Source organism: Ictidomys tridecemlineatus, chromosome 10, assembly GCF_052094955.1.
Source record: "Ictidomys tridecemlineatus isolate mIctTri1 chromosome 10, mIctTri1.hap1, whole genome shotgun sequence".
Classification (NCBI taxonomy): Eukaryota; Metazoa; Chordata; class Mammalia; order Rodentia; family Sciuridae; genus Ictidomys; species Ictidomys tridecemlineatus.
This window is the reverse complement of record NC_135486.1, coordinates 34,769,954-34,794,496: the sequence shown is the minus strand read 5'-3', so window position 1 is coordinate 34,794,496 and position 24,543 is coordinate 34,769,954. Positions and strand designations below refer to the sequence as shown.

Genomic DNA, 24,543 nt, shown 5'->3' with positions numbered 1-24,543 from the left:
CCACCCCTGGGGAGCTAGCTGGCTGGGCAGATGGGACACCCACCGTGAAACGCAACCCATGAGCGCTGCAGCCCAAAGCAGGGGCCTGACCACGGCACCAGGGTCTGGGAAGGTCATTTGGACAGACACTTGGGGTCACAGCAGCCTAGGAAGGTGGGAGCACAAGGAGGCTCTGAGGAGCAGAAACACGGGATCTAACTAGAGGTACCTCAGATGCCCTCCTCACAGGGGCCAAGAGCAGGTGGGCTCTGACGTCACTAAATGGATGGGACAAGGGTCTCGCAGCAAAAGTTTAGGGGCCAATACTCCTGGGCTCTAAATGTAGTTTTTTGTTTTTTGTTTTTTTTTAAGAAAAAAAAATGACGACATTTCTTTAATATTGCCACCTATAAATCAGAATTATACCTCCCCTTCTTTACAGCTTTCCTTCCAGTAACAGCTCCTGTCCCCATTCCCAGGGGATATTTTGAGGAAAATAAACACACTTCCAGGTTGAGAAGAGGGGCCTATGGAAATAGAAGGTGAATGTGAGGAGAAATGATGGGGACAACCGACAATAGAGGCCTCTCTCCCGAGGAAGCCATCATGGTCCGATCCAGGATAGAGGCTCCTCCCTCCCTCAGGGCCCAGGCGACATTCATTTCCAACTCCACCAGGACAAAGAACCATGAACTGCGTGGCTTAAACAACTTCTCCTCTCCCAGTTCTGGAGGCTAGAAGTCCAAACCCAAGTTGCTGGAGGGCCATGCTCCCTCCCAAATACGTAGAGGACCCTCCCTTGCCTCTTCCTGGCTTCTGATGGTTTGCAGGCAGTTTGGCATCCTTGGCCTGTAGCTCCACACCTCCAGATCCCACCCGCATCTTCACCCAGTCGGTCTCCTTGTAAAATGCAAGTCCTACTGGATCAGGGGACCACCCCACTCCAGTATTACCTCAAACAATGACACCTCCAACCTCCCTACTTCCAAATAATGTCCTCTTCTGAAGTGCTAGGGTTTAGGATTTAAATATGTCTTTTTGCAGGGAGCACAGATCAACCCATGAGGCAGATCCCGGGCCACACTGGGAACTCAGAGCCCTTAGGCCCAAAAAGAGAGGGGCTGCCATGGATACCTTCTCCAGAGATCAGTCATGGACTGGCGGGGCCTGGGGACCGGGGAGTGCTGGGCTGCATCCAGGATGACCACAATCTGCCCTTCCCCAAGGGCTCTGCTTCTCGTTTAACCACCAAGGCCACCACCTTAAATGACAGGCCACGGCAAACTGTGTTCGGGGACGGCAATTACTTCTCCCACTTCAACCCAGAAGAGCCGAAGCCAGCAGGTGGGACTGTGGACGAGGGGACTGTTTTTCCAAAATGCAGACACTGCAGCCTCCCCTAAATCCTCAGAGCTGCCAAAGTTAGTTCCTGGCCTATTCCAGCACCAAATGCATGGATCATGCTAGGCACATACACCACCATGTAATTCTGTGATCCAAATGGCTAATTTTCTGACCCAGAGGGATGCCATTGAGAAGAAACTCCTAAGGCCCGTTCACAATGGATGCAGAGCCTGGTTACCAGGAGCCCACATCCCCTGCGATCACTCCCAGGTCAGGGAACAGCAGCTTCTCACCTGCACGGACAAAGAGCATTCTGAAGTGAGGGGAAGCAGACAGCCTCTGAATCCAGGAGCCTCTGTCCCCTCTCCAGGCACCCACAGCCGTCTGGGAGAAGGTCAACCTTCGAACAGAGTTGACCCCCACCTCCCTTCCCCATTCTTTTTCAGGACCTGGACTGAGGTAAGGTATAATAGACTTTGAGGGAAGTCCTGGCCTCCAGTCTCCATTCAATCAGCTCTGTGACATTGGGTAAATTGCTGAACTTCTCTGAGCATAATTTTCTTCTCCATAAAATGGGAATCATAATAATCAGTTCACAGGGCTATCCTAAGGAGGAAAGGGGGTTCTTTTTTTTAATTAGTTGTTCAAAACATTACATAGTTCTTGTTATATCATATTTCATACATTTGATTCAAGTGGGTTATGAACTCCCATTTTCCCCCCGTATACAGATTGCAGAATCACATCGGTTACACATCCACGTTTTTACATACTGCCATACTATTGTCTGTTGTATTCTGCTGCCTTTCCTATCCTCCACTATCCCCCCTCCCTGAAAGGGGGTTCTTGATGTCGAGAGGTGCATAAAAGGCATAGAATGTGGAGGTCCTCTGTTAATAGTTCCTTTCCCCCTCCCTTCCTCTACTCTGCTATATGGGTTTCCCATCCCATCCCACCAAGCTCCTGGTGAGGAATCTATAGTCTCACCAATCTTTCCCCCAGCAGTGACTTCCAAAATAAGCATACAAACAGTTTTTAGTTTGAAAATAATGTGTTAAGTACTACAGGGAAAACTGGAAGAAAATAATATGCATTGGATAATTATAACTTATAGAAGTTTCTAAAAACAAGTGTTGTCCTAATCCTCTTGGGACAGTCCTTGGTCAGTGTGCCTGTCCCCAATGCCTGCTCATTGGCATTGGAGACATTGCTCTGAGAATCCCCCGTTCTTTCACTGGGGATCACTCCCCTGGTCCTCTGGGCTGGACCAGCTATGGCGGCTTCTATACCACCCAGAGGGTCTCCATCACCCTTTGCTCCCCACCTGGCCCAAGCTGACCCAGGTCTGCTCCACCCCATGCAGCTCTTGACCATCACCCTATAGCCTCTGCCCTGCCTGCTCCCCTGCCAGGAAAATCCCTCTCTAGCTGTCCCAAGATCGCCCCTTGGACCTCAGACCCTCTGCAGCTGACCCAATAATTCCCTTTATAAGCACACGGCCCCTGCAGTCCTGCATGGCTCCATTCCTGTATTCCACCCTGCCCACAACCCTTTTCTCCAGCCCCTGCTCAGTGTAGGAGAAGCCCACTCACTGTTAAGCATTCAAAAGGGGTCTAATATGAATCGCTTGAGTGAATCATGTGAGGCCTGGTGTTTCAGCTTTGGTTGAAGTGGAGAAGCCAAAGTGTGATCTGACACCAGACTTGTGTCCTAACTCTTACTTATCCATTAAGTGGAGGTGATAGCAGTACCTACTTTGTAGGGTTGCTGAGAAAATTAAATGAGACAATTATGTAAACAACAATGCAACCCGGGATACACACTAAGGGTTCAATAAATATTGGCTAGTTGTTTTTTGTTGTTGTTGTTTTTGTTGTTTTGGTACTGGTGATTGAACCCGGAAGCACTTCACACTGAGCCACATCCCTAGCCCTTTTTATATTTTATTTGGAGACAGGGTCTCCCTGAATTGCTTAGGGCCTTGCTAAGTTGCTGAGGCTGGCTTTGAACTCGTGATCCTCCTACTTCAGCTGCCCTAGTCACTGGGACTACAGGGGTGCACCACCACACCAAGATATTCTTATTACCTGGCTAAAATCCAAGTTTAGTCTGGCCAGTAGGCAGGGTGCCAGGCATCTGAGGCCTGCTGGGCACAGTCCATCGGGGCCAGGGATCTCCCACAGACTTGTACTGAGTCCTGGTGCACAGGACCTAACCCTTCCTCTCACCTCCCACCGCACCTTGGTCCTTAGTATGGGCACAAGTCCCAGGTTTCAGCTCCCTAGAGAGGGGAGGTGCCAGGTGTACCTGGAGACAGGGAAGTAACCTTCTTTACCTTGGAGAGGTCCCTCTTCTGCCCTCTGCAACTTCCTTCCTCCCCTCCTTCTGGCTCATCCTCCTTTGACATTTGAAATTCTAAAATCTTGCTCAAGTTTAGGGAAAGAAAACTGCTAAGCAAAGTTGACCATGCCCAGCATTAAAGAGGAGGTGGAGAAGTGTCAGGCAGTGCCTTATTAGTGGCACCAACTTCCTGCAGGGATCTGTCCTGAGTGCATATTTACTAGGGTCTAAATATTTCTTCACTAAAATGTTCATTGCATCATTGTTTATGATAACAAAATGCCAGAAATATCCCCATAGCCACCTACAGGGGACTAGAGTACATCTATGATATATTTTTCAATGAAATACTATATAGCTATTATATAAAACAAAGCAGATCAACATTGGTCCACATGGGAATATGACCACACTCTACACTGAGAGAGGAAAAATGTTGTTTTATGACTTAATTGTATAAAATACACATGTACTCATATCTACATTATGCACATAGGTGTCTGGAAGAAAGGTTATGTGCTTGCTCTAAGGGTGAGAATGGGATTTTGAGTGTTTTTCCTTCTTTCTTGCTTTTGTTGTTATTTTGATTTTTGACTTCTTTCTTTTGTTTAGGGTACTGAGGATTGAACCTGGGGGGATTAACCACTAAGCCACATCCCCAGCCCTTTTTATTTTGTAATACAGGGTCTCAAGAGGTTGCTTAAGGCCTCACTAAGTTGATTAGGTTGGCTTTGAACTCATGATCCTCCAACCTCAGCCTCCCTAGTCCAGGCTCTCAATAGGTTACTTAGGACCTTGCTAAATTGCTGAGGTTTGTAATCCTCCTGCCTCAAGTCCAAGCCACTGGTATTACAGGAATGCACCACTGCACCTGGTCCACAATTTCCTTATAACATCAGCCCCTGCACATACAGCCTCTGCATTACCAACATCCTGCACTGGGGTGGTGCATATGTCCCAGTGGATAATCCCTCCCAGTGGATAATCCCACAGGGACACACCATTCTCACCTGAGCACATTTTACATTTGGGAAAGGACCTTTTTAAAAATGCTTTTAGTTTTTGATGGACATAGTAACTTTATTTTATTTATTTATTTTTATGTGGTGCTGAGGATCGAACCCAGTGCCTCACACATGCAAGGCAAGCGCTCTACCACTGAGCCACAACCCCAGCCCCACAGTTTACATTTGGGTTAACTCTTTGTGCTGCATGTTCTCTGAACCCGGACATGCGTGCACTCTGGTAGTACATACAGAGGAGTTGTACTTCACTAAATATTCCCTGTGCTCGCCCTGCTCATCCCTCTCTACCCCACCCCCTGGCACGGGCTTATCCTTAACTGTTTCCATAATTTTGCCTTTTCTGGGACATTGTATTGTTGGAATCATACTGTAGAGAGCTTTTTCAGGTTGGCTTTTTCACTGAGAAATGTGGATTTTTTTATTATTTTTTATTGATTTTTTAAAAATGACAACAGAATGCAATTACAATTCTTATTACACATATATACCACATTGTTTCATATCTCTGTATATAAAGTACGTTGACACCCAATTCGTGTCTTCATACATGTACTTTGGGTAATGATGTCTATCACATTCCACCATGTTTGCTAATCCCCTGGATGTAAGTTTCCTTTCTTGATTTTATTTATTTTTTGTGGGGAGGGTATCAGAGATTGAACTCAGGGTCACTCAACCACTGAGCCACCCCCCTCCCAGCCTTATTTTGTATTTTATTTCGAGACAGGGTCTCACTGAGTTGCTTAGTGCCTCACTTTTGCTGAGACTGGCTTTGAACTTGTGATCCTCCTGCTTGAGCCTCCGAGTCACTGGGATTACAGGTATGTGCCACTGTGCCTGGCTCTGGCCTTTCTTTATGATTTGATAGCTCATCTCCTCTTATTGATGCATAATATTCCATTATCTGGATGTACCAGGGTTGTTTTGTTGTTGTTTGTTTGTTTTGTTTTATTTTATCTTCTCACCTACTGAAGGACATCCTGGCTGCTTCCACATTTTGACAGTTCTAAACAAAACTGCTGCAAGCATCTGTGTGCAGGTTTTTGTATGGATATGTTTCAACTCCTTTGTCTACCCCTGTTTTAAGGATGAGAAAATTGAGACTTGAAGAGTTTAAGCAACACACTGACAGTTTCACAGCTAGCAAGTGGCAGGGTTGGGTGTGAAAATCATACCTGGCTGCTTCTCAGTAGCCGTTTTCTCATTCAAAGGTCCATTCCTCAGAATTGTTCCCCAACTAGGTACTAGACCCTCTATTCTGCACTGCTGGAGACCACGGATGGGCTTCTGTGGGGATGGGGTTAGATGGCCTGAGACCAGAAAGAGCCTGCGTTGGAGGATTTTGAGCTAGGAGAGCTTTTTCCACTACCCAGAAGTAACAGAGAAAGTGTCCCTCCTCAGGTTTCCACCCTGTCCTTGGAGGGTTTGGGAAGGGCCAGTTCATACCTGAATAGAACCTCCCAGTTAAGCCAGCTCTGGAGGCTGCCAGGACCTGGGAGTTTCTGAACCACCATCCTGTCTGCCTGTCCTAGACTGGCCTCCAAGACCAGTCCTCCAGGACTCTTCTGCCTCTGGAACACCACCTCTGGGAGACTCTAAACTATGGAGGCAGTAGCCAGAGGTTCTCATCCTGAGCTCCCAGGGCACCTACAACAGAGAAGCCATTTCTTTGACCAAGGTCAAGCACCAGAAAGAAGCTGGATCTTGGTCTCCCCCACTTGAGCACGCCACCTTCTGCAATCCTGCTCTCCATGACATTAGAATAGACTTGGGGTACCAAGCACCAGCTGCCCCACAGATTTGCATTAAAGTGCACCAACTCATCAGCTATAAATCAGAAATCCTCCATCACTGCTTGACGTGTATGTTAGAGGTCTTTGAGAACAGGTGCAAGGGATGGAACACTCAATCTGGGGTGGGGTAATGGAAAGAATCTGGCCTATGGAATGACAGGGTCCTGGATTTGAACCTGAGCCCTGCCTCTAATTGGACACGAGCTACATAGGCAATTCACCTTGCTTAAATATGGAATTTATTTGGTCTTAATTTCCTCGTCTGCAAACTATGATTAACAATATCTTACTTGTGGGCAAATAATTGCCAAAATTAGAGAGAATGTATATAAAGCATCTAATGGTGTAGTGGCTGGCACTTAGTAAGTACTCGATAAATGGCAACTGCCTTTTCAAAACTCCTGACTCTGTATACCTGATTTCCAGCTGACTCAGCATGTGATGCCAGTAAAAACCCCTTGATTTTCAGGTTCTCTTCTACTGGATTAAGGTATACTGAATCCTGCAACTGGCCAGCTCACCTAGGCTCCTCCCACATGCCTCCCTCTAAGTTCTGCCTGGAGTGGGTCCAGAGGAGCTGGGCAGGGGGGATGGAAGATAGGTCAAGTTGGTGAGTTGTGGAGAGACTGTGATTACCAAGCTCGGAGGTCTGTAGCCCCTGCCAAAACCAACATGACCTACACGTTTTCCACACTCCTGGCTAAACTCCTAGTGAGGCCAACAGCTAGGGAATGGAAAGTCCTGGGGTCGGGCAGCCAGCTCAGGACATCTGCATCTTAATATTTCCAGGAAGGAGTCTGAACCCCAGCCCTCTCGAGACCCTATACTATAGCTCCTTGTTTCAAAAGACAGACCACCCTTGAAGGCTCTCAGCAACCCCTGCACTAGCCCAGAGGACCTAAAGGCACAAAACTGTCCCTTCCCACTATGAAACCCTGACTTCAATTCCCACACACACACAGAGAATATGCCAGGGAGAGAGCCAGGAGCCAACAGCAAAGGTCAATGCAACAGTAAGACAAGAGACCTAGAACTCTTAGGTCAGAGATTGCTGTCCCTCCTATAGGCAGGCGGGCAGCTGGCTGGGCAGGGGCTGCTGACTCTGGGAAAAGCCAGGGTATTCACCTGAATGTGGTCAAGTTTGGATCTGACATTCAGCTCCCAAGTAAAACAGAGGGTTGGGCTGGGCGGGACCTACTGAAGCTGGTCCTCCAGGTTGGGTTGGGGAGAGAAAGTGCTGGAGAGGTGGGGTGGAGACTGGGTGAACCAAGGGCAAAAATCTGCTGCGTTGTCACTCAGCAGATATTAAATCAGATACCAAAACTCCCTGCCACGCTGGTCCCTACATCTAATATCTCAGTTTCTAATTCCCCAAGATGGGCCTCTTGTCACATTCTCAAGCAGGCTGGGTGTCCTCTGTGCCCCTCCTCCCAGACATACCCAGCTGGCCTGGCAGAAGTTGGGCGCCCAGGCGGGCCTGCAGAGGCATAACCCTGCCCCACGTGGGTGGGTGTGGGTGGGTGCGCCTCTCAGGCAGCATATTAATCATCCATTTCCAACACGACCACAGGTCCCCAGGCTGGCAATACCAGCAGAGGCAGGCGCTGTGGCCAGGCCAGGCTGGGTGCATGGAGGGGGTTGTTTGGGGAGAGAGACAGGACAGTTCACAACGAGTTCAGACAGATCATTCAGGAAGGCAGTGAAGGGGCAGGCAGTGCCTTGGGGACCAGGATCTGACCACAGGGCATCTTATTCCCTTGGCTGGTTCCACACCATTTCACTCTTTGGGGCTCTGTACCCTGAAGCATGCCCCCTATACTGCCCTGTGTATATTTTACAAAATCATAAGCAAATTGAACAGCATTGTGTCAGTTTTAGCAACTCATGCTTCAGCTTCAGAGAACAGGATTAACTGATGCCCTGCTGACAATCCTGGACCACTCCTTCCCATCTCTTCCATACCAACCCCCTGGACTTTTTCCCCTCTATTTTTGATATTTCCAACATTTATATCATTTTATGTAGTTTCAACTACAATGCCATAGCTGTCAAGATTTGCTTTACTTTTAGGGGTGGGGGCATTGTTCAGTGGTAGGACACTCTGGGTTCAGTCCTCAGCACCAAAATAAAATAAAATCAGCTATATTTTTAGATGAATTCAGTCCTGTTAAAACAGCTAAACTTTTTACTTTAATTCGTCTTTTGGTTGACTCTATTTCGGAGCATATGTTTTTTATACACAATATGTTTCCTAATGACACTGTATGTGCCTGCTCTATGATATGGCCTCATGCAGTGGTTGTTGATGTAGTTGTTGATGACAGCGATGATCAGGAGAATGTGGACGGGACAGGGTGAGGTGGGCAGGTCTGCAGGCCCTCATGTCACAGAGCATCCCTCCTTGAGAATCCCTCCTTGGCCAAGAATAGCTAAAAATGGTGGATTTGGAGAAGAAAAGTCAAAGTAAATGGTTTGAGGTAAGGTACCCTGGTGAGCAAACCAAATATGCAAATGAATGGGGAGATTTGTCATCTGGACCCTCTGACACTCTGCAAAGGTCAAATTCATATTTAGGACATAGACACACAGCTGGAAATGTAGTGACACAGCACACTTTCTGAACACGTCCTCAGAGCATTAAGTTTTCTACATGATTTTGTCTCCTGTCTTCCCACATCTACCTAGTTCCTATCCAGATTTTCATTTGTGCGTGCACGCATTTACTGAGGGTCTACCCTAGGTCAGGCCGGCAGCAGAAATAGCCATCTGTATGATCTGGTGTTAGAGGAAGAAGTGTTTGAAAGGTTTTATAGAGACAAAGAGTTCAAAACAAATATAACCTGCTTTGATTGTCACACACACACACACACACACACACACACACACACACACACACAAATCCAGAGATCCTATTGCCAGAGCACCTCAAGGAAATTTTTTAAAAAATATATTTTAAACCATAGTAGACAGCTAGGTGTAAGGGAATTTAATAAATAGTGACAAGCCCACAGTGTCCAAAGCCAGCACAGAGCTGACAGATACCCTTTCGACCTCAGCCTGGTCTGGAGGGGCCTCCCCTGCTCTAGGCATGTGTCACTCTACTCTGGGTGTACGAGAGATAAAGCAGCAGAGGTCCCCAACCCAGTTCTGGTCCTCTCCACCCATCCCTGGGGACCCTGAGAAGATAGAAGGGGTTCCTGGGTAGCTGGTAGAGAAGGGCCTGGGTTCTGGTAGTGAGAGGCATGTATGGAAAGATGGAAAGAGTAGTTATGGGAGATTTTTGGGGTTTGCTTTTTTTTCCTTTAAAGCAGAAGGGGCTAAAAGGCAGCCTCGCTTCTCAGTAACCTGAAGTACATGTTTGGTAGTGTCCCACAGACCCTAAAGATATGGACAGCCACGCAGGCCTGGGCAGATGCCGAGTGCAGGGTGGCAGATGTGCAGATATGAATGCACACACAGGTGTGTGCACACAGGTATGTGTGGTCTGAGTGCCAGAAGGTCACAGAGGTAGACGGGTTCAGTTCAAGAGACGACTAGTTTACTGCATCCAACTGGTTTTCCCACACCTGCTTTGATGTCACTTGCAGCCATTCAAAGTGCCAACTGCCAACCAGGTGAGGCAGATTTTTCACAGTGAGAGAAAAGTAAATAGATGACGTCTGTGGCCGGCTTTCTGTGCCAGAGACACACAAAGCTTCCTCACAGCCGCATCTCTGCAGCCAGGACCCCTGGAGACTTCTGCAGAGACCTAGGCCTGTTTTTCGCTGACCCCTTAGCAGCCTTTTAGAATGATATATGACGTGCCCCTTGGTGACATGCTTGTTTTAGCTCCTAATGACACCCGGTGGGCTAATCTGGCTTTGCCTGTTAATTATGTGGTGTGGTAAACTCCATGACAGGAATTTTTCCAGAGAAGGTGTTTAGGAGTTCTATGTCCCTCCTCCACTTTTGCCTGGATAATCTTCAAGTCCTACATCTGCCCCTGAGATGCAGGCAGCCCACTTTGGACCAGGGGTGAAGGAAGAACAGACAGCCATGTCGGAGGCTGGTCCACATGGCCTGAGGGGAGCAGTCACTACAAGTCTACCTGGGAGCACTCAATATTAGAAGCGCACACTGACGGACCTGCAGGGTGCTGGGCATCACATCAGATGTTTATCTCCAAAGTCACGTTCAACCTACCCAACACCACTTTGTTCCTTTCCATTACATCGAAATTACAAAGCTCAGTGAAGTGAATCTCTACAAGGGGGACCTGAAAGCCAGAAACTGGTAACTCCAGGATCTGCACTCATCTGGGCCTGGTTCCTTGTCAGTTTTCTTAAATGCCACACCCCGGTTGCTCATGGAGTCCTGTGCAGGAGGTGGAGACATGTCAGAAGTCCACTGCTCCATCATCTTTGAGCCTCCTGGTCTTGTTCCCTCTTCTTGCATCAGCGAAGTGCCACCGCTCTCACAAGCCAGCACATCATAACGGCAGAGCAGTATTTGCCCTTAACTTAATGCTGCCACTCCAGGTCAGACTGATTTTATTAAACCTATAACTCATTGGGCTGAAGAGCAAAGGGGCAAGAAAATGATCTGTTGAATAACAGATCTAGAATAATAATAATTACAGAATAGAGTAATAATAATTCTTAGAGAAGGGGTTGGGGAGAGAAAGAGAAAGAGAGGAGAGAGAGTATGAACATGAACCCACTACGGAATATTTAAATTGAGAAACTCAGTAACCAAGTCTCTTCCTAGTGAGGGTCACAGTAGGTAGAGGCTATTGATGAGGACAAGTTATTCAGGCTGGATAAAGAATATTTGCCCCTAAATGGGGATTGGTCTAGTTGAATTAAAATTCTCCCTTCTCAAGTAGTAAAGCCTTCATCAGAAATATATCTTTCATTGTCAAAATTCGATTGCCTTTTTAAACACTGCCTTCAGAAACTTAGCTCAGTGATGACATTTCATTTTGGTTCCACCCCTAAGACTTAGTGTTGTGACTCAGCTGGAACCCCACCTATTCCTGAATGTATATGAGAATGGCGTACAGACAAATGGGGTAGGAAACCCGCAGGAAAGCTTATGCACTCCAAAGACTTCCAACCAGCAAGGAGAAGCAGTTAAGGTTGCTACAGTGAGCAGATCCAGTTGCAGAGGGTTTCGGGCCTGGTTGTATGGCAACAACCTTTGACAAGAGGCCCTACTTCTCCATGCTGCCTCATCTATTAAACAGAATAACCTGTTTGCTATTCCTGCCATACATGGATCTGGAGAAGTGAAAGGTATTAAAGACAAATAAATAAAAATGCTTTGAGTCTTTAGCAGACAGTGCTAGAGAAACAGAAGAGGCGGGAGACGCCATGATCCAGCAGAAAGAACCCAAGGCTGGAGGTCAGGCGCCTGGAACCCCAGTCCCGGTGCTGCCACCAACAGGGTTTTGTAGGCCTCAGGAAAAAGAACAGAGGGAGAGCGGAAGATACAGAGATAACCTGACTTGCTACAGTGTCTTCATTTCCCACTCATCCCTGTGCCAGGCCCGGTTATCCTTTCCCAGGCAGGGACCATTCTCAGCCTGATTAGTGCTTAGAGAAGGAAACCAGTGCCTGAGGCTGGGACTCTTGTGAGCTCTTCCACCCATCAGCCACCAGCCAGCCACAGCCACACGCACCTCCACAAACCACACAGGTGAGGAAGTTTTGCTTAGGAAATGTCACTGCTCCCGAGTCCTGGGCAGGCTGATGCAGCAACCTGGCAAAGTCTGACTCCCCTCTGAGCCACAGGATGAGTAGAAGGGAAAACAGTGGCCTTCCAAGGTACCCAGATTCCATCAGCCTGGGGACCCTAATTACGATGACCACTTAGTCCTAATTCCCAGCTCAAAAAAAGGTTGTTAAAATTCATGGCCAATCCAAGGCTTCTGACTGTGCCCTTCCAGTCTGCCTGCTCACTCTAAGCCAGCCAAGGGGGCAGTACTGGTGTCCTGGTCCCAACAGAGTCAGGAGGGCAAGGCGTGGTGCGGCACTCAGCATTAATACCAGGCTGCCTGGAGGACCCCACACTCCTTTCCTGTGAGAAATGTTACTAAGCAGAGGCCTGGGAGCCCAAGCACCCCTGCAGACTGCTAGCTGGAGCAGCCAGGACCTACCTCGAGCCCGCGGGGCCTCGAACCTCTGCAGGACCTGCAGCTTCTCTGACAGTGAGCGGCTCTTCTTCGGGAGCCTGCAGAAGAGCCGCTGGAGGCGCACAGTGACCCGACCGAAGCAGGCAGCGGCTGCCTCCTCATCCTGGCCCTCAGTCATCTGGTCTGCAGATCAATAGCTCTTCTCTAGGTCTGGCGTCAGAGTTGGGTGCCCAGTGGGAGAGTCCCGGGCCCCGGGGAGGACTCTGGGCTTCATGTGACCCGGACAGGCACCTGGGACTGCAGGCTCCTGCACCAGCACAGACTGACCAATGCTGCCTCCTTCCCTCCACCTCCCCCAATGGAAAACTTTCTATTTCTGGGGCTTTTAACTTGATAAGATAAAAATACCCCCACCAAACAGGCTGCAGGAAAGAGCCTGCCCGAGCCTCACTTCTCAGTCGCGCCTGAGTCTGAAAATCAATGTCTCCAAAGTTTCCACGGATGACAGAAGTGATCGGTTACTTCACACCACGTGCCTGGCCCAGGAGCTCGTTAATGGATTTCTTTGGGGGTTGGTGGATTAATAATGCTTCACCAGCTGTCTGGACTCCTAAGGGACAACCTGGGGTTAACTCAAGTCCTCCCATGCTCAGCCAAAGGGGGAAGGGCCCACAAGGAGGCCATGAGGCTTTGAGAGCATCAGACCATTCATCTGAGATCAGATACCTGAGCCCAGAGGAGTTGACATGCAAAAGGATGTGACCCTAAGGACTTCAGGAGGGGAGGACACAAAAGGAGAAAAGAATACGTCTCTCACAAAAAAGGCAAAAGTGTCAAACTCTTGTCCTAAAATGGTGCTTACAGGGTTTCCCTTCAGAAGAGGTCAAGCATTAGAGGAAAAGTCCACTGCCCAGGACAAGACAGAGCACAGGCACACGACAAGCAGCAGAGCCTTTCAAAAGGCCACTGGAGAGGGGTGCCAGCTCCCAGGCTGCTCAGAGATCCCAGGCTTCACCTACAAACAGCCAATGAAGGAGGGACACTTGTCCTTTACCCCGAGGACACAAATCTCGGAGGACTTGCCCACTCATAGAATCCTGGCGGAAGGTTCAAGTACACACGTGTGCTCGTCAGGTCCAGGGAGTTAGCATGTGAGTTCAGATGTGAGCCATGGTGTTCCCCATGCAGCCACCAACCTCTGGCTCAGCTCCCTGTGCTGTCGTTTTCCCCAAGGTCAAAGAGAACACTGAAGGGCATCCTATCCCAAAGGCCAACATCCTCAGAAGAGAATATCCCCCAACGAGGCTCCCAGTCACCTGCCCTTCTCAGAGAAATCTGGCCACGAGGTCCCCATCTAGATCACCCACCCTATGGGTATTATATTGCTCAGCACTTGGTGCAGTAGCAATAATGTCACAATGTTTACAGGTCATTTTTTTAATATGCCACCCTTGCTCAGGCCTGGACACTGTTTTCTTCTCCCTAATGCTTTCTCGGGGAGAGTGGGATACCTATAGGAGTGGGCAGCTTTAGTTTATCCAGCAGCCTTCGCATCAGAAAAGCATCGTAAGTGAGTCCAGATTCTAAAAGAGTCCAGACTCTTGAGACCATCAAGTAAGGGGTGGAAGCCAAGGTTCCCTGGGATCTCCATGAGGGTCCAGGATTTCCTGGCTGCCCGGGCTCTTTTCTCAGTAGGCCTCAGAGAGAAGAGCACATGTGCTGGGGGGAGTTTTAAATATGAGCAATGGGGGGAATCCCTCCTGAATGCCCCATTGGACTCAAGGATAGACTGACCTCACTTCTCTTTTCCCCTCAATTCAGAGATTTCCTTCCTTCCTTTCTTCCTTCTTTTACTAATGTGGTAGGAATGGAACTTGTGCATGCTAGGCAAGTGCTCTACCACTGAGCTGCACCCCCAGCCCCACAAAACCATTCTTTAAGATTAAGCCATTGGAGAAGCCAACAGGAGAGAACTGAAAAAGTCTAGGGACAGGACTTTGAGAGGCTCTAGAATCTTCACTCTAGATCTTTTAGAAACTAGATCAATGTTTCACTGCAGGGATGGGCTGGGAGGAGCACCACCTACAGGCAGGGGAATGTCGGCAATGATCTCTCACCGCCCTGATGTTCAAGCATTAACTAGATGACCTCCATGATGAAGCGGGAGTCGGCCAAGGGCCAAGAGAATTTGAAGCAACAAACTTCACCATCTTAAGGGAGGGGGGTACATTATATTCTCACCTTGAAATGCTCTCCTTCTAGAAAGCTACCTCCAGATTGCTTTTAAAAACAGTCCCCACTAGAATACACTGACAGCATGCTCCATCCATCCTCTCAAAACTCTCAGGTTACAGCTGGAATCTGCTGTTCCATTTAAACACTAAGTCATCTCTGGGGCTTTTGGATTTTTAATACTTTCCTCAGTTGAAGAAAAGAAATAATTGCTTCAACAGAAACCACCGAATCTCCAACTTCCATTCAACTTGGATGGAAAAAAAAACGACTTCCTTCAAGTAAGCCAGGAAAGTGGGCGATGGTACCTGTCCCAACTGTGAGCCTGACTTGGGGCAATACACAGAGGCAGAGTTGCTCTTTCCCACGGGGCCACACCACTGCCTAGGATTAGAGCTAGAGGTCCATTTTCCAGTCCCAAGCTAACCCTTCTCACCCTAGCTGAATCTGATTTCCCTAGTCTGCTGATTTCCCTTCGGTTCCTGGCTAGTCCTATGTCGTGAACCCCGACAGCTGGGTCATGGCAGGGAGGAGGAAGGGAACAGGAAAGATATTCTACCTGCCTCTCCCTGCCTAGTGCCTGCACTGTCCTGACACCAACGGGAAGGGTGGGAACCAAAGACACTAGTTTCTTTTATCCTGGGATTTAGAAAAACTTCAGCCTTTGTTTGAAGATCTTATGATTTGTGCATGCTGAAGATCCACTTAAACACGGAATACTGAAATTCAGCCAACTCTCAAGTATCCAGGCACTGGCTGGTGGCCTTGCATCTGGATCACAACCCCTTGGCACTTCCTTTTCTTCCCTATACCTCTTTCTATTATTATTATTATTATTATTACTTTGGACATTTCGGTATTTGTTGGCAGAAGGAAGGCAGATGAATAAGAAAACTCAACTAGCTTCCATGACCAATGATGTCAGCTATGTTGGATTCTGGTGTTGGTTTTGAGACTGATGATCTGGGTCTTCTTAGAGAAAAGTCACTTGACTTCCCTGAATACTGTGTTTCCACATCTAGGAGATGGCCACGATTAAGCCAGCCCTGCCTACCTCACTAGGGAACTGCCGGGCTCAACAGAGACAGTGCACGTGACAATGCTTCAGAAGCAGCCAGGGCAACAGAAGTTCCATCTGCTCTCACCATTTCTTGGCCATTCCCAATTCTTCTTTTTTTCTTGCCAAGGATTGAACCCAGTGGGTCAACCACTGAGCCACATCCCTAGCCCTTTTTATGTTTTATTTTGTGACAGGGTCTCTCTAAGTTGTTGAGGACCTTGCTAAATTGCTGAGGCTGGCTTTGAACTTGCAATCCTCCTGCCTCAGCCTCCGGAGCTGCTGGGATTACAGGCATGCACCACCACATCCTGCTCCAACTCTTCTTATTCCACCTGTATACTCCCATTTTAGCAAGTTCACAGAATATCAACTTGTATCTTGAACAAACTCAATGGTAAGTCTTTCCCAGATCTAGCATCCAATAGAAACGAAACATAAGAGTATTTATAGGCCTTTGGGGCCTGACTTCATGAACATGCCATCTGGTTTCTTAAAGGACCATGCAATCCAAGTTTTATTTTCATTTTCTAGCAGCCCCTGCCAACGGCCACTGCAGTAAGACCTGTCCTCACCCTGGAAATGTGTTTGTTCAAGGAACAGGGGAGGAGGCAGAAGGTGGCACATGGGCCCTCCGCTGAAGAGTAAGCATGACCCAGCCCTCTGTGGTTACAGGTGAGTATCACACTTGGTCACCCAGCTGCTTGCCCAGTGACACACAGGACTAAATAGACTGGATGTTGAACACTACCCTCTCATAAATCCTTAGCACAATGTCATCTCAAGGTTTCTCCTGAAGTCTTCAAATAGACCTGGAGCAGTAGGTGTAGGTAGGAAAATCCTAAAGAAAATCTGGGGCCTGCTTCTGCTCTTAGGAGTCACCAGACCCTTCAGCCAAGATGGGTCCTTCTCCCCCAGGAGGCTGGGCACATGCCACAATGCCAGGAGGGACTCCACTGCACTTCTTCCTTCCTTTCCTAAAGGGCAAAAAGAGAACCAAACTTTGGAGAATCCCATACGGGTGCATCTCTAAGGGACCTTTTCTACTCCTAGAACCATTAGCAGGCTAGGACAAGTCCAGCACAGATGTGCTGACCACTTCAGTCAATGACTACTCCATGGAGAGGCCTGAGGTCTATTAGGCTCTGCCGGTGTCCTGTCTCATCAGCATGGTATGTGGGTGTTTCAGAAAGGACTGGAATTCCACCTCCCCATGGGGGTCTGAGGCAAGAAAGTCTTGCCCTTTGGGGCAGGATAGCGATGGCCATGCCCCAGAGCTGATTTTATTCCACTATCCCAGTGCCTTCAGGGATCCAAGCCTTCTGTCCTGTCTGACATCATTGCTTCAGCCTCCTTCTTCTTTCCCCAAAGCCCCAAATCTGGCTCCCTGCCTTCTCCAAACCCTGGGCTCCAGCCTGGAACATGTGAAGAGAAGCTTGCCAGAACTTTTGGAAAAAAAACCCCAAAGTGACTAAATGCAAAACCATCTTCCCAGCATCAGCTGCCACCAGCACTTCCCAACCCAACCAGGGCAGAGCAGCAGCAGAGCCCTGTGGGAGGGGTGGGTGGCTGGGCAGGGTAAGCTGAGAGCAAAGAGCATCCAGCAAATGCACAGACCTGGATCTGCAAGCTCAGATAGAGGAGCCTGCATGAGCCGGTGCTGGCTGAACTGCAGGAACAGAATGGCTGGGGGTTGGAGGTGTTCACATGCTTTGCACACCCACAAATACTCACCCTCTGGGAAATACTCACCTTGCCATCCCAGGAATGCAAACAGGAAGGGCCTCTAATGAGGGCAGAGATGTGTTTACAGGTTCCTCACTTAGCCTTAATAATACCTTGGGCTGGACGAGGGTGACAGGCAGCTGCCCTCCATGGGGAAATGGAGGAGTGAGGGTGGGTGTGGGAAGCCAGAGAGAACACTGTGGGAGAGCACTTGGGATGCAGGAGTGGGGACTCGACTATGGCTGGGCCATGCCAGGTGGCCTCTGACACAGGGGTGCTGGGCACAGGGCCCCAAAGAGGGAAATAGCTTAAGGGCCTGAGATGACCCCAAAGCCTTCAAGGTGTGTTGGAATTAGCCTACAGGAGAGGTACTAGCCTCTCTGCTGCACCTAGCAAGTCCTGGACAGGTGACTCCCTCTCAACAATGTGAGATTTCAGCAGAAGCGTCTTCCTCCATACTCATGAAGTTATTTTGAGAATGAACACAGTGGCATGAAAACATCTGGGCTCTTCAGAGAAAAGCACTATTGACATGCGAAGAATTCTTCCTGTGCTCCTTCTCAGACCTGGCTGGGCCTGGCTCCAGTCTGACCCACACCCTCCCTGACAGGATGAATTCTCTCCACCAGCCAGCAGGGCCCCTGGGGCTGGACTGGGGCTGTCTTTCCTTGTCACTCTTGGCCTACCTTCCAGTCTTGGCAGAGGCTGATTTAAAAGTAAACTTGGGGAGACGAGAGAAACCCAGATCCAACCAACCCTCAGTGCTGAGGGGAGATGTCAATTCACTCCCACCTAATAACTCTGCAGGATCAGCAGGCGAACACACACGTTCATTACCAAGTCTAATTAGGCTGGCAGACAAGTGGCATTAATCATTTTTGACTGTACCTGTGATTCAAGCCCCTCACACTCCATAATCAGAAAATTTCATGCTCTGATGAATAGGGGGGGAAATTAAGCCCACATTTAATCCTTTCACTTTCATCTTTTGAGACGACAGGAAGCAGGGAGGAGAAGAATAACAGGGGGTGCAGAGTGAGGGGCTCAGAAGCCTCTGGAAAGCAATGTGTGTCCTTTCCCTGTCCCCTAACACACACCCTCCAATAGGACCTGTCCCAAGAAGACCCTAATTAGAGCCAGGAGGAGGGGAGAGAATAGGGGTGAGGGATTCCCACCATCCTTAACAACAAAACAACCATTTCTGTGCTCAGTCTTCCAGCCTCCAAAGGCAAGCATGGGTCTAAATCAATGAGAACACCAGTGCACACTTCAACACCCCTGGGAGTGCCAAACAAGTACCTTTCAGGTGCCCAGGGTAAATACAGAAGCCTCCAGGACACCAAAGGACACTTTCCAAGATGTCTGCAATGAAGACCTTTCTCTGCTGCAGGAAGAATCCACAGCAATGTCCCAGTAACCTTTTTTTGCAAAGAACTCCCAACAAGGGATGGTTCTGCAGGATCAGTGGGCTCTCACATGGGTGGTTCCAGTCCTGCAGAGAGCCTACTTAAACCCAGCCATTAATGCAGTGACAGGAACTAGAAAGCTCTTACGGAGCTCTATGCCATACCAGCCTCGCTCAGTAAGAAAAGACACCGAGCCCCTCCCGAGCGCCTCATGGTAAACACCTTACTCACACCATAATTAGTCTATCACAGGAGGGGGAGGTCAGGAGGATGAGCCCCAGGGCCCCCTTTCAATCCTATCATTCCAGTCCTTTAACACATCATGGCTCTGAAAACGCCCCCTCTGGAGAGAGACTCTGACTCTAGAAGGCACACGGTAGTCACCTGCAGTGTACAAAGAATGTCTAAGCGTCTCCTCCGGGGCCATGTGAGCTGTACTTAAATTCTCCAACTGCCAGATGATTCCCTGGCCCAGGATGGCTGACACATCCACCAAAATTTAGATGAAAGATAAAATCATCTCATGTGCCTTCTACAAAACTAAGGGTCCATGATTCCTAAGGGACAGTCCCTGAGAACAAAGCCAAAGGGCAGCTGGAGAGTTTTGCAGGTTATTTGCTATTGTCCATTCTCTCCTGAAATGCTGGAAGATTTTCATTGTAAACATCTTGGAAAGTGTCCTTTGGTGTCCTGGAGGCTTCTGTATTTACTTTGGGCACCTGAAAGGTGTGTGTGTGTGTGTGTGTGTGTGTGTGTGTGTGTGTGTGCACCAATGTCCACTGATTTCCCTTTCTATCTAACAAATGTGATTTCTTTGCTCCTATAAACTAGTATGAACTCTGAACTTTCTTGTTTGCAAATCCAACAAGAGCTCAGTTACAGACCCTGAAGTAGAGGGAGCTTAAGTTAGGAAGACAGAAGGTGCAAAGACAATTTTCTAAAAGCTTCCCTTATTAAAAAGCCCATTTGCCAACATGGCTCCCACCCAGTGCCAGCCTCCTGTGCAGACAGATGTCATTCACGTACCCACTGCCCTTCTGCTTGTTTCCAAGAACGGGGAGCTTTAATAGCACAAACAAGTCACCACCTTCAACTTCCACTTATTGAAACTATGCCTGGCGCTTTGCTGGGTGCAGGTGGCACACAGACAAGGAGCCAATGCCTTTGTAAACCCTCAGCTGGGCACAGAAGGGTCTCAGCCACTGGCATTCTGTAAGGATGCTCCTCTGCCACAGCAGGCTCCTCCTGAAGACACTGGGCAGGAGTGCCATTTCTAGAGGGCATTTAACATCCAAACGTTCCGAGATGCTTACAGCACTCATTTCCCGATGCAGCTCGGCAAACAGGCTGAGTTTGAAAATTGCACTCACTCCTTAGAAAAGCGATCCCAGGAGGTATCACAAGCCCAGGCTAGTTGTTGTGGCTGTTGGATGGGAAGGGATAACAGCAAGTCATATTGAATTAAATGTCCATTGCCCTTTGCTATGCACCATCGGAAGCACTTTACACGATAAATCCACTGAATTCTCACATTGGCATGATCTAAAACATGATCTCCATGTTTTTAAACAGGGAAACGGAATACAGAGATGCACAAGGTCACACAAAAACTAAGCAGCAGTCAGGAGTCAAGCCCAGGACTCTGGTTACAGCCTGTGCTCTTCATCACTGCATAGTGTTGACTTTAAAAGGTCCTTCCTATGCTGGTGTGTGGTGTGGTGCACACTCATAGTCCCAGCAATTTGGGAAGCTGAGACAGGAGGATCACAAGTTCAAGGCCAGTCTCAGCAACTAAATGAGATTCTATCTCAAAACTAAAAAAGGACTGGGAATGTCACTCAGTGGTGAAAGCCCTTAGAGTTCAATCCCCGGTACCAAAATAAATAAACAAATAAAAAGCCTTTTCCTGATCCTGGTTTTTCAAAATGAAAACAACGAAACTCATTATGGAATTAGACCAACTTCAAACAAGATGCTCAGTGAGTTTGTCCTGCCAGCCAAACTTGCACATCAGAACATTTCTCAACTTTTCCCAGCCAGTCACAGGCTCAAGATTAGTTAAATATTAATAACAACAAAGAGAGACTCCTCTCTGTAGCCCCTTGATTCCAGTCTGTTTCCTCTCTAGTGTTCAGACATCTCTGGTTGGATTCAAACCAACTATGTAGGGGGCCATGGAAGCCCAACAAAGTGAAGACTTTACCAAATCACACACAGCAGCAGAGGTACTACCCAAGGACAGGGTCTTCATGACAGTAGAAACTCATGGCCTAACTTATTGGGTTAGGCCACTTATGACTTAACCCAATGAAACAAACAATTCTAAGGTGATGTGAGGATAACGTCATTTAACCATGGAGTATCACACATACATATACACAACTTACAACCAAACCAAAAAATTATCATAAAACTATGTGCAAAATGTTCAACAATAGATATCATCCCCAAAAGTCTAAATACAAACAAGAATGCCAATGAAGCAGATCTCTTGGGATTCCAGACAATAAAACCCATTACAGTGAGGATATTGCTTCTCTCCTGTGTATAATAAGGTGAGTAGATGCAGTAAAGTACCCCAGGACCCTCCAGAGGACAAAGGTCGCCAACATATTCCTGTCGCATTGGATTGTCTGTCAGGTCAGAGGCATTGACCAAGTGGCAGCCCCTCCCCCACAGGACACATACCTCTATCTGTAACTGTTGCTCTTTCCATTTTAATTGGCACCTAAACTGTGAGATCTGGTGATGTAAGAACAGCACCCACTTTCTCCTTCAATTGTCCCCTTCCACCTGACCCTGGCTTAGAGTCTGTCTGAGTTCTCCTTCCTGGCAGCCAGCTGCAGCAGGAGGCACACTGTGGGCTGCAGGGAGAGTCAAGGTAGGGCTCTCCTGACTCACATAGCCACGGCGGCTGTCCAGGGCTGCAGTGGGGTGGGAGATGTGGGGCTGCTGTCATGGGGGGAAGGGCCTTCGCTGAAAGATGCAAACCACAATCCATTTCCAGAGATGCTGGTTACAGGTTGTGCCATTGTCTGTGCTTTGTGCTTCTGATATTTAAAATATCTACATAAAATATCTACATGGCTGTGGATATCCTCTGCCAAACTGGCAACAGCAAATGCAGGGGTGGAGGGAAGACACCAATACACACACCTTACTGAAGGAGGAGAAAATAATAAGCCCCACGAAGACTGCAGATTTGCTTAGAAAAATCTCTACATTGGGTGCTCAGTGTTTTATAGTCAGGACTGAGACCAGTGTGGCTGGGGAGGCAACCAGAGGGGCCTGGAAAGAAGGGACCCAGCAGGGAGTTGGATCATTTTTGGAGCTTGATGACTGACTAATGAGGAACCCAGGAGGAGGAGGAGGAGGCAGGGCACAGCCACATACTGGAGCAGAGTCCATAGGTTTGAGGGGCCAGGGGTAGAAGACAGAAGTGGGTACCGGTCCTGCTTGACCCAAAGAGCTTGACCCCAAGCTCTTTCCTCAAGCTCTTTTCAATCTCACAGCCTGTTTCCATCCAAAGCTTAGCTAAGTCTCCTCCCTGTCCCAAAAGGTTCCCCTGGAGCGTTCTGGGCTTGAACGATAGGCGGACAAACAAGCCATTTTTTCCATTAACACAAATAAGCAAAGGTCAAATGGTCACTTCAATATCAGTCTCACAATCCTCTTCCAAGAATTCACAACTAAAGCAAGAGGGTCCAGGGGATGACCTTCAGGCGGCCATCAACCCCAACCCGCAAGCTTGCCTGTGTGCGTGCAGGCTGGGGGTGGGGTGAGGCCCAGGAACGCACCTGTCAGCAGAGAGGTATTTGTCAAACACCGCACAACCATTCCTGGGCAGTGCGCAGTCACTAAGGATAAGAGGCAGGGAAATAAGGAGCAGAGAGTCTCGGGGGTTACTGGCCTTAAGTTCGGGTCTCCTCTGGAGCCCAGGATGGCAATGTCCCCTCTCTCCTTGCCCCTACCCCTCATGGTCCTTGCCGTTGGTCTGCGGTCTTCCCGCGCCCCTCCCTGCCCTGCCCGGACACTCACTGGCGCAGCGCAGCGCCTGCCGCAGCACCTCTCCTCCGCATAGGTCACACCAACCGGGGCCGCCCCGCAGCGCCAATTCGGCGAAGCTGTGCCCCTCGCCTCGCTCCGCCGGGACGCGGGGATCCTGCGGCTGTTCGAAGATGCTCCGCACGTCGCGGGGCCGGGGCGCCCCAGGCCGCCTCCGCAGTCTCTGCTGCAGACCAGGCCGGAGAGGGCGAGCGGGTCGGGAGGCCCGGGGTTGAGGATCGGGGTCCCCCCGGGCAGCCCTCCGGACGCCGCGCCCCTCGTGCGCCCCGGGCGCGGTGGAGAGGGGCGCGGGGACGCAGCGGCGCGAGGAGCGGCTCGGGGGCGGCGGCAGCGGCGGCGATTCCGGGCCGCTCAGGCTCTGCAGATAACGCGGCGGTTCGGGGTCCAAGAGTAGCGGGTAGGGGCGCTGCCCGATGGCCGGGGACGCCATGGCCATGCCTTGCTAGTGGCGGCGGCGGCGGCTCCCGCGGTGGCTAGACTCCCGAGCCGGCCCCGAGAGAAGGGGCGGCCCCAGACCAGCGCGCCTTTAAAGGGACCGCAGCCCGCAGGGCGGGGCGGAGGCGGGGAGACTTCAGAGAAGCAGGAAGGGCCACCGGAGGGAACAACCAACGGACCGAGGGGCAGGGTCAGCAATGGGCGGGCCTGAGCGAGGGTGGATTTAGGGGTGCCTTCACGAAGCCGAGTGGACATCTGGGTCCACTGAAGGATGCTGCATAGGAAAGGTTCTATACAGCACGACTCAGAAGGCGCGTTTTTCTCTAGGGGTCCCTCTGCCTTCAGCCCGGCCTCTTCCTCTCAGATCCATCCACCTCCCGCTCCCCAGCACGCCCCGGTGAGACGGCCAGTTGCAAGGGAAGGGCTTTGGAACTGTCTGAGGATGGGGTCTAACCAGACAGTGGGACATCCACTGTCTGGGTGTCCTCTGTCACTCTCCAGTGTCCATGCCTTCAAAAGGGTTGTGCTGCTTTGCTCGCTCATCCCTTGGCCCGCCGCTGCCGCCCCCCCCCCCCCGCTAGCCGAGCCCGACGTGGGTCGGGAAGGTCCCGCTTGCAGTGCCGAGTCGCGTGACGCGGAGGGAAGCGAGCACTGGGGACGTTTCCGAAGCTGACCGCGGAAAGCTGCCTCCAGGCGTCCGCGTGAGACTTTGACTCTGGTTGGATTTCCCCTCTCTTAACAGCCCTGCCGGGTAGAGTTTTCCCGTTTCCTGGAAGACTGGGATTATGATGATCCTGGGCCCTGGGTTATGAGAACACTCCCGCGCCCCATGGATTGGGGGAGTTTTTCTTCCTAATCAAATCCTCCTCTCCCCTTAGCTGCGGAAATACCCCAACTGACCTGCTTTGTACTTGGTACGGACAGTTCACCTGTGAGATCCTTTTTCTATCAGCATCAGGGCTTGCTTCAGGGACCCATTCCTGATCTAAGGCTCTACTATACTCATCTCAAAAGCCTTAATTTTTAAACA

The 24,543-nt window shown here is 49.5% G+C and overlaps 1 protein-coding gene across 1 annotated transcript in view; it reads right to left on the bottom strand.

Moving 5' to 3' along the window:
* The window catches only part of Rassf5 (Ras association domain family member 5), a 67,522-nt gene extending 43,913 nt beyond the window's left edge, over positions 1 to 23,609 (bottom strand). The window contains exon 1 of the mRNA XM_078022715.1: positions 23,052 to 23,609. Within this exon, the coding sequence (XP_077878841.1) occupies positions 23,052 to 23,514 (463 nt within the window). The 5' untranslated portion in view covers positions 23,515 to 23,609. The remainder of the gene's footprint in view (positions 1 to 23,051) is intronic.
* Between the last annotated feature and the right edge of the window lie 934 nt (positions 23,610 to 24,543).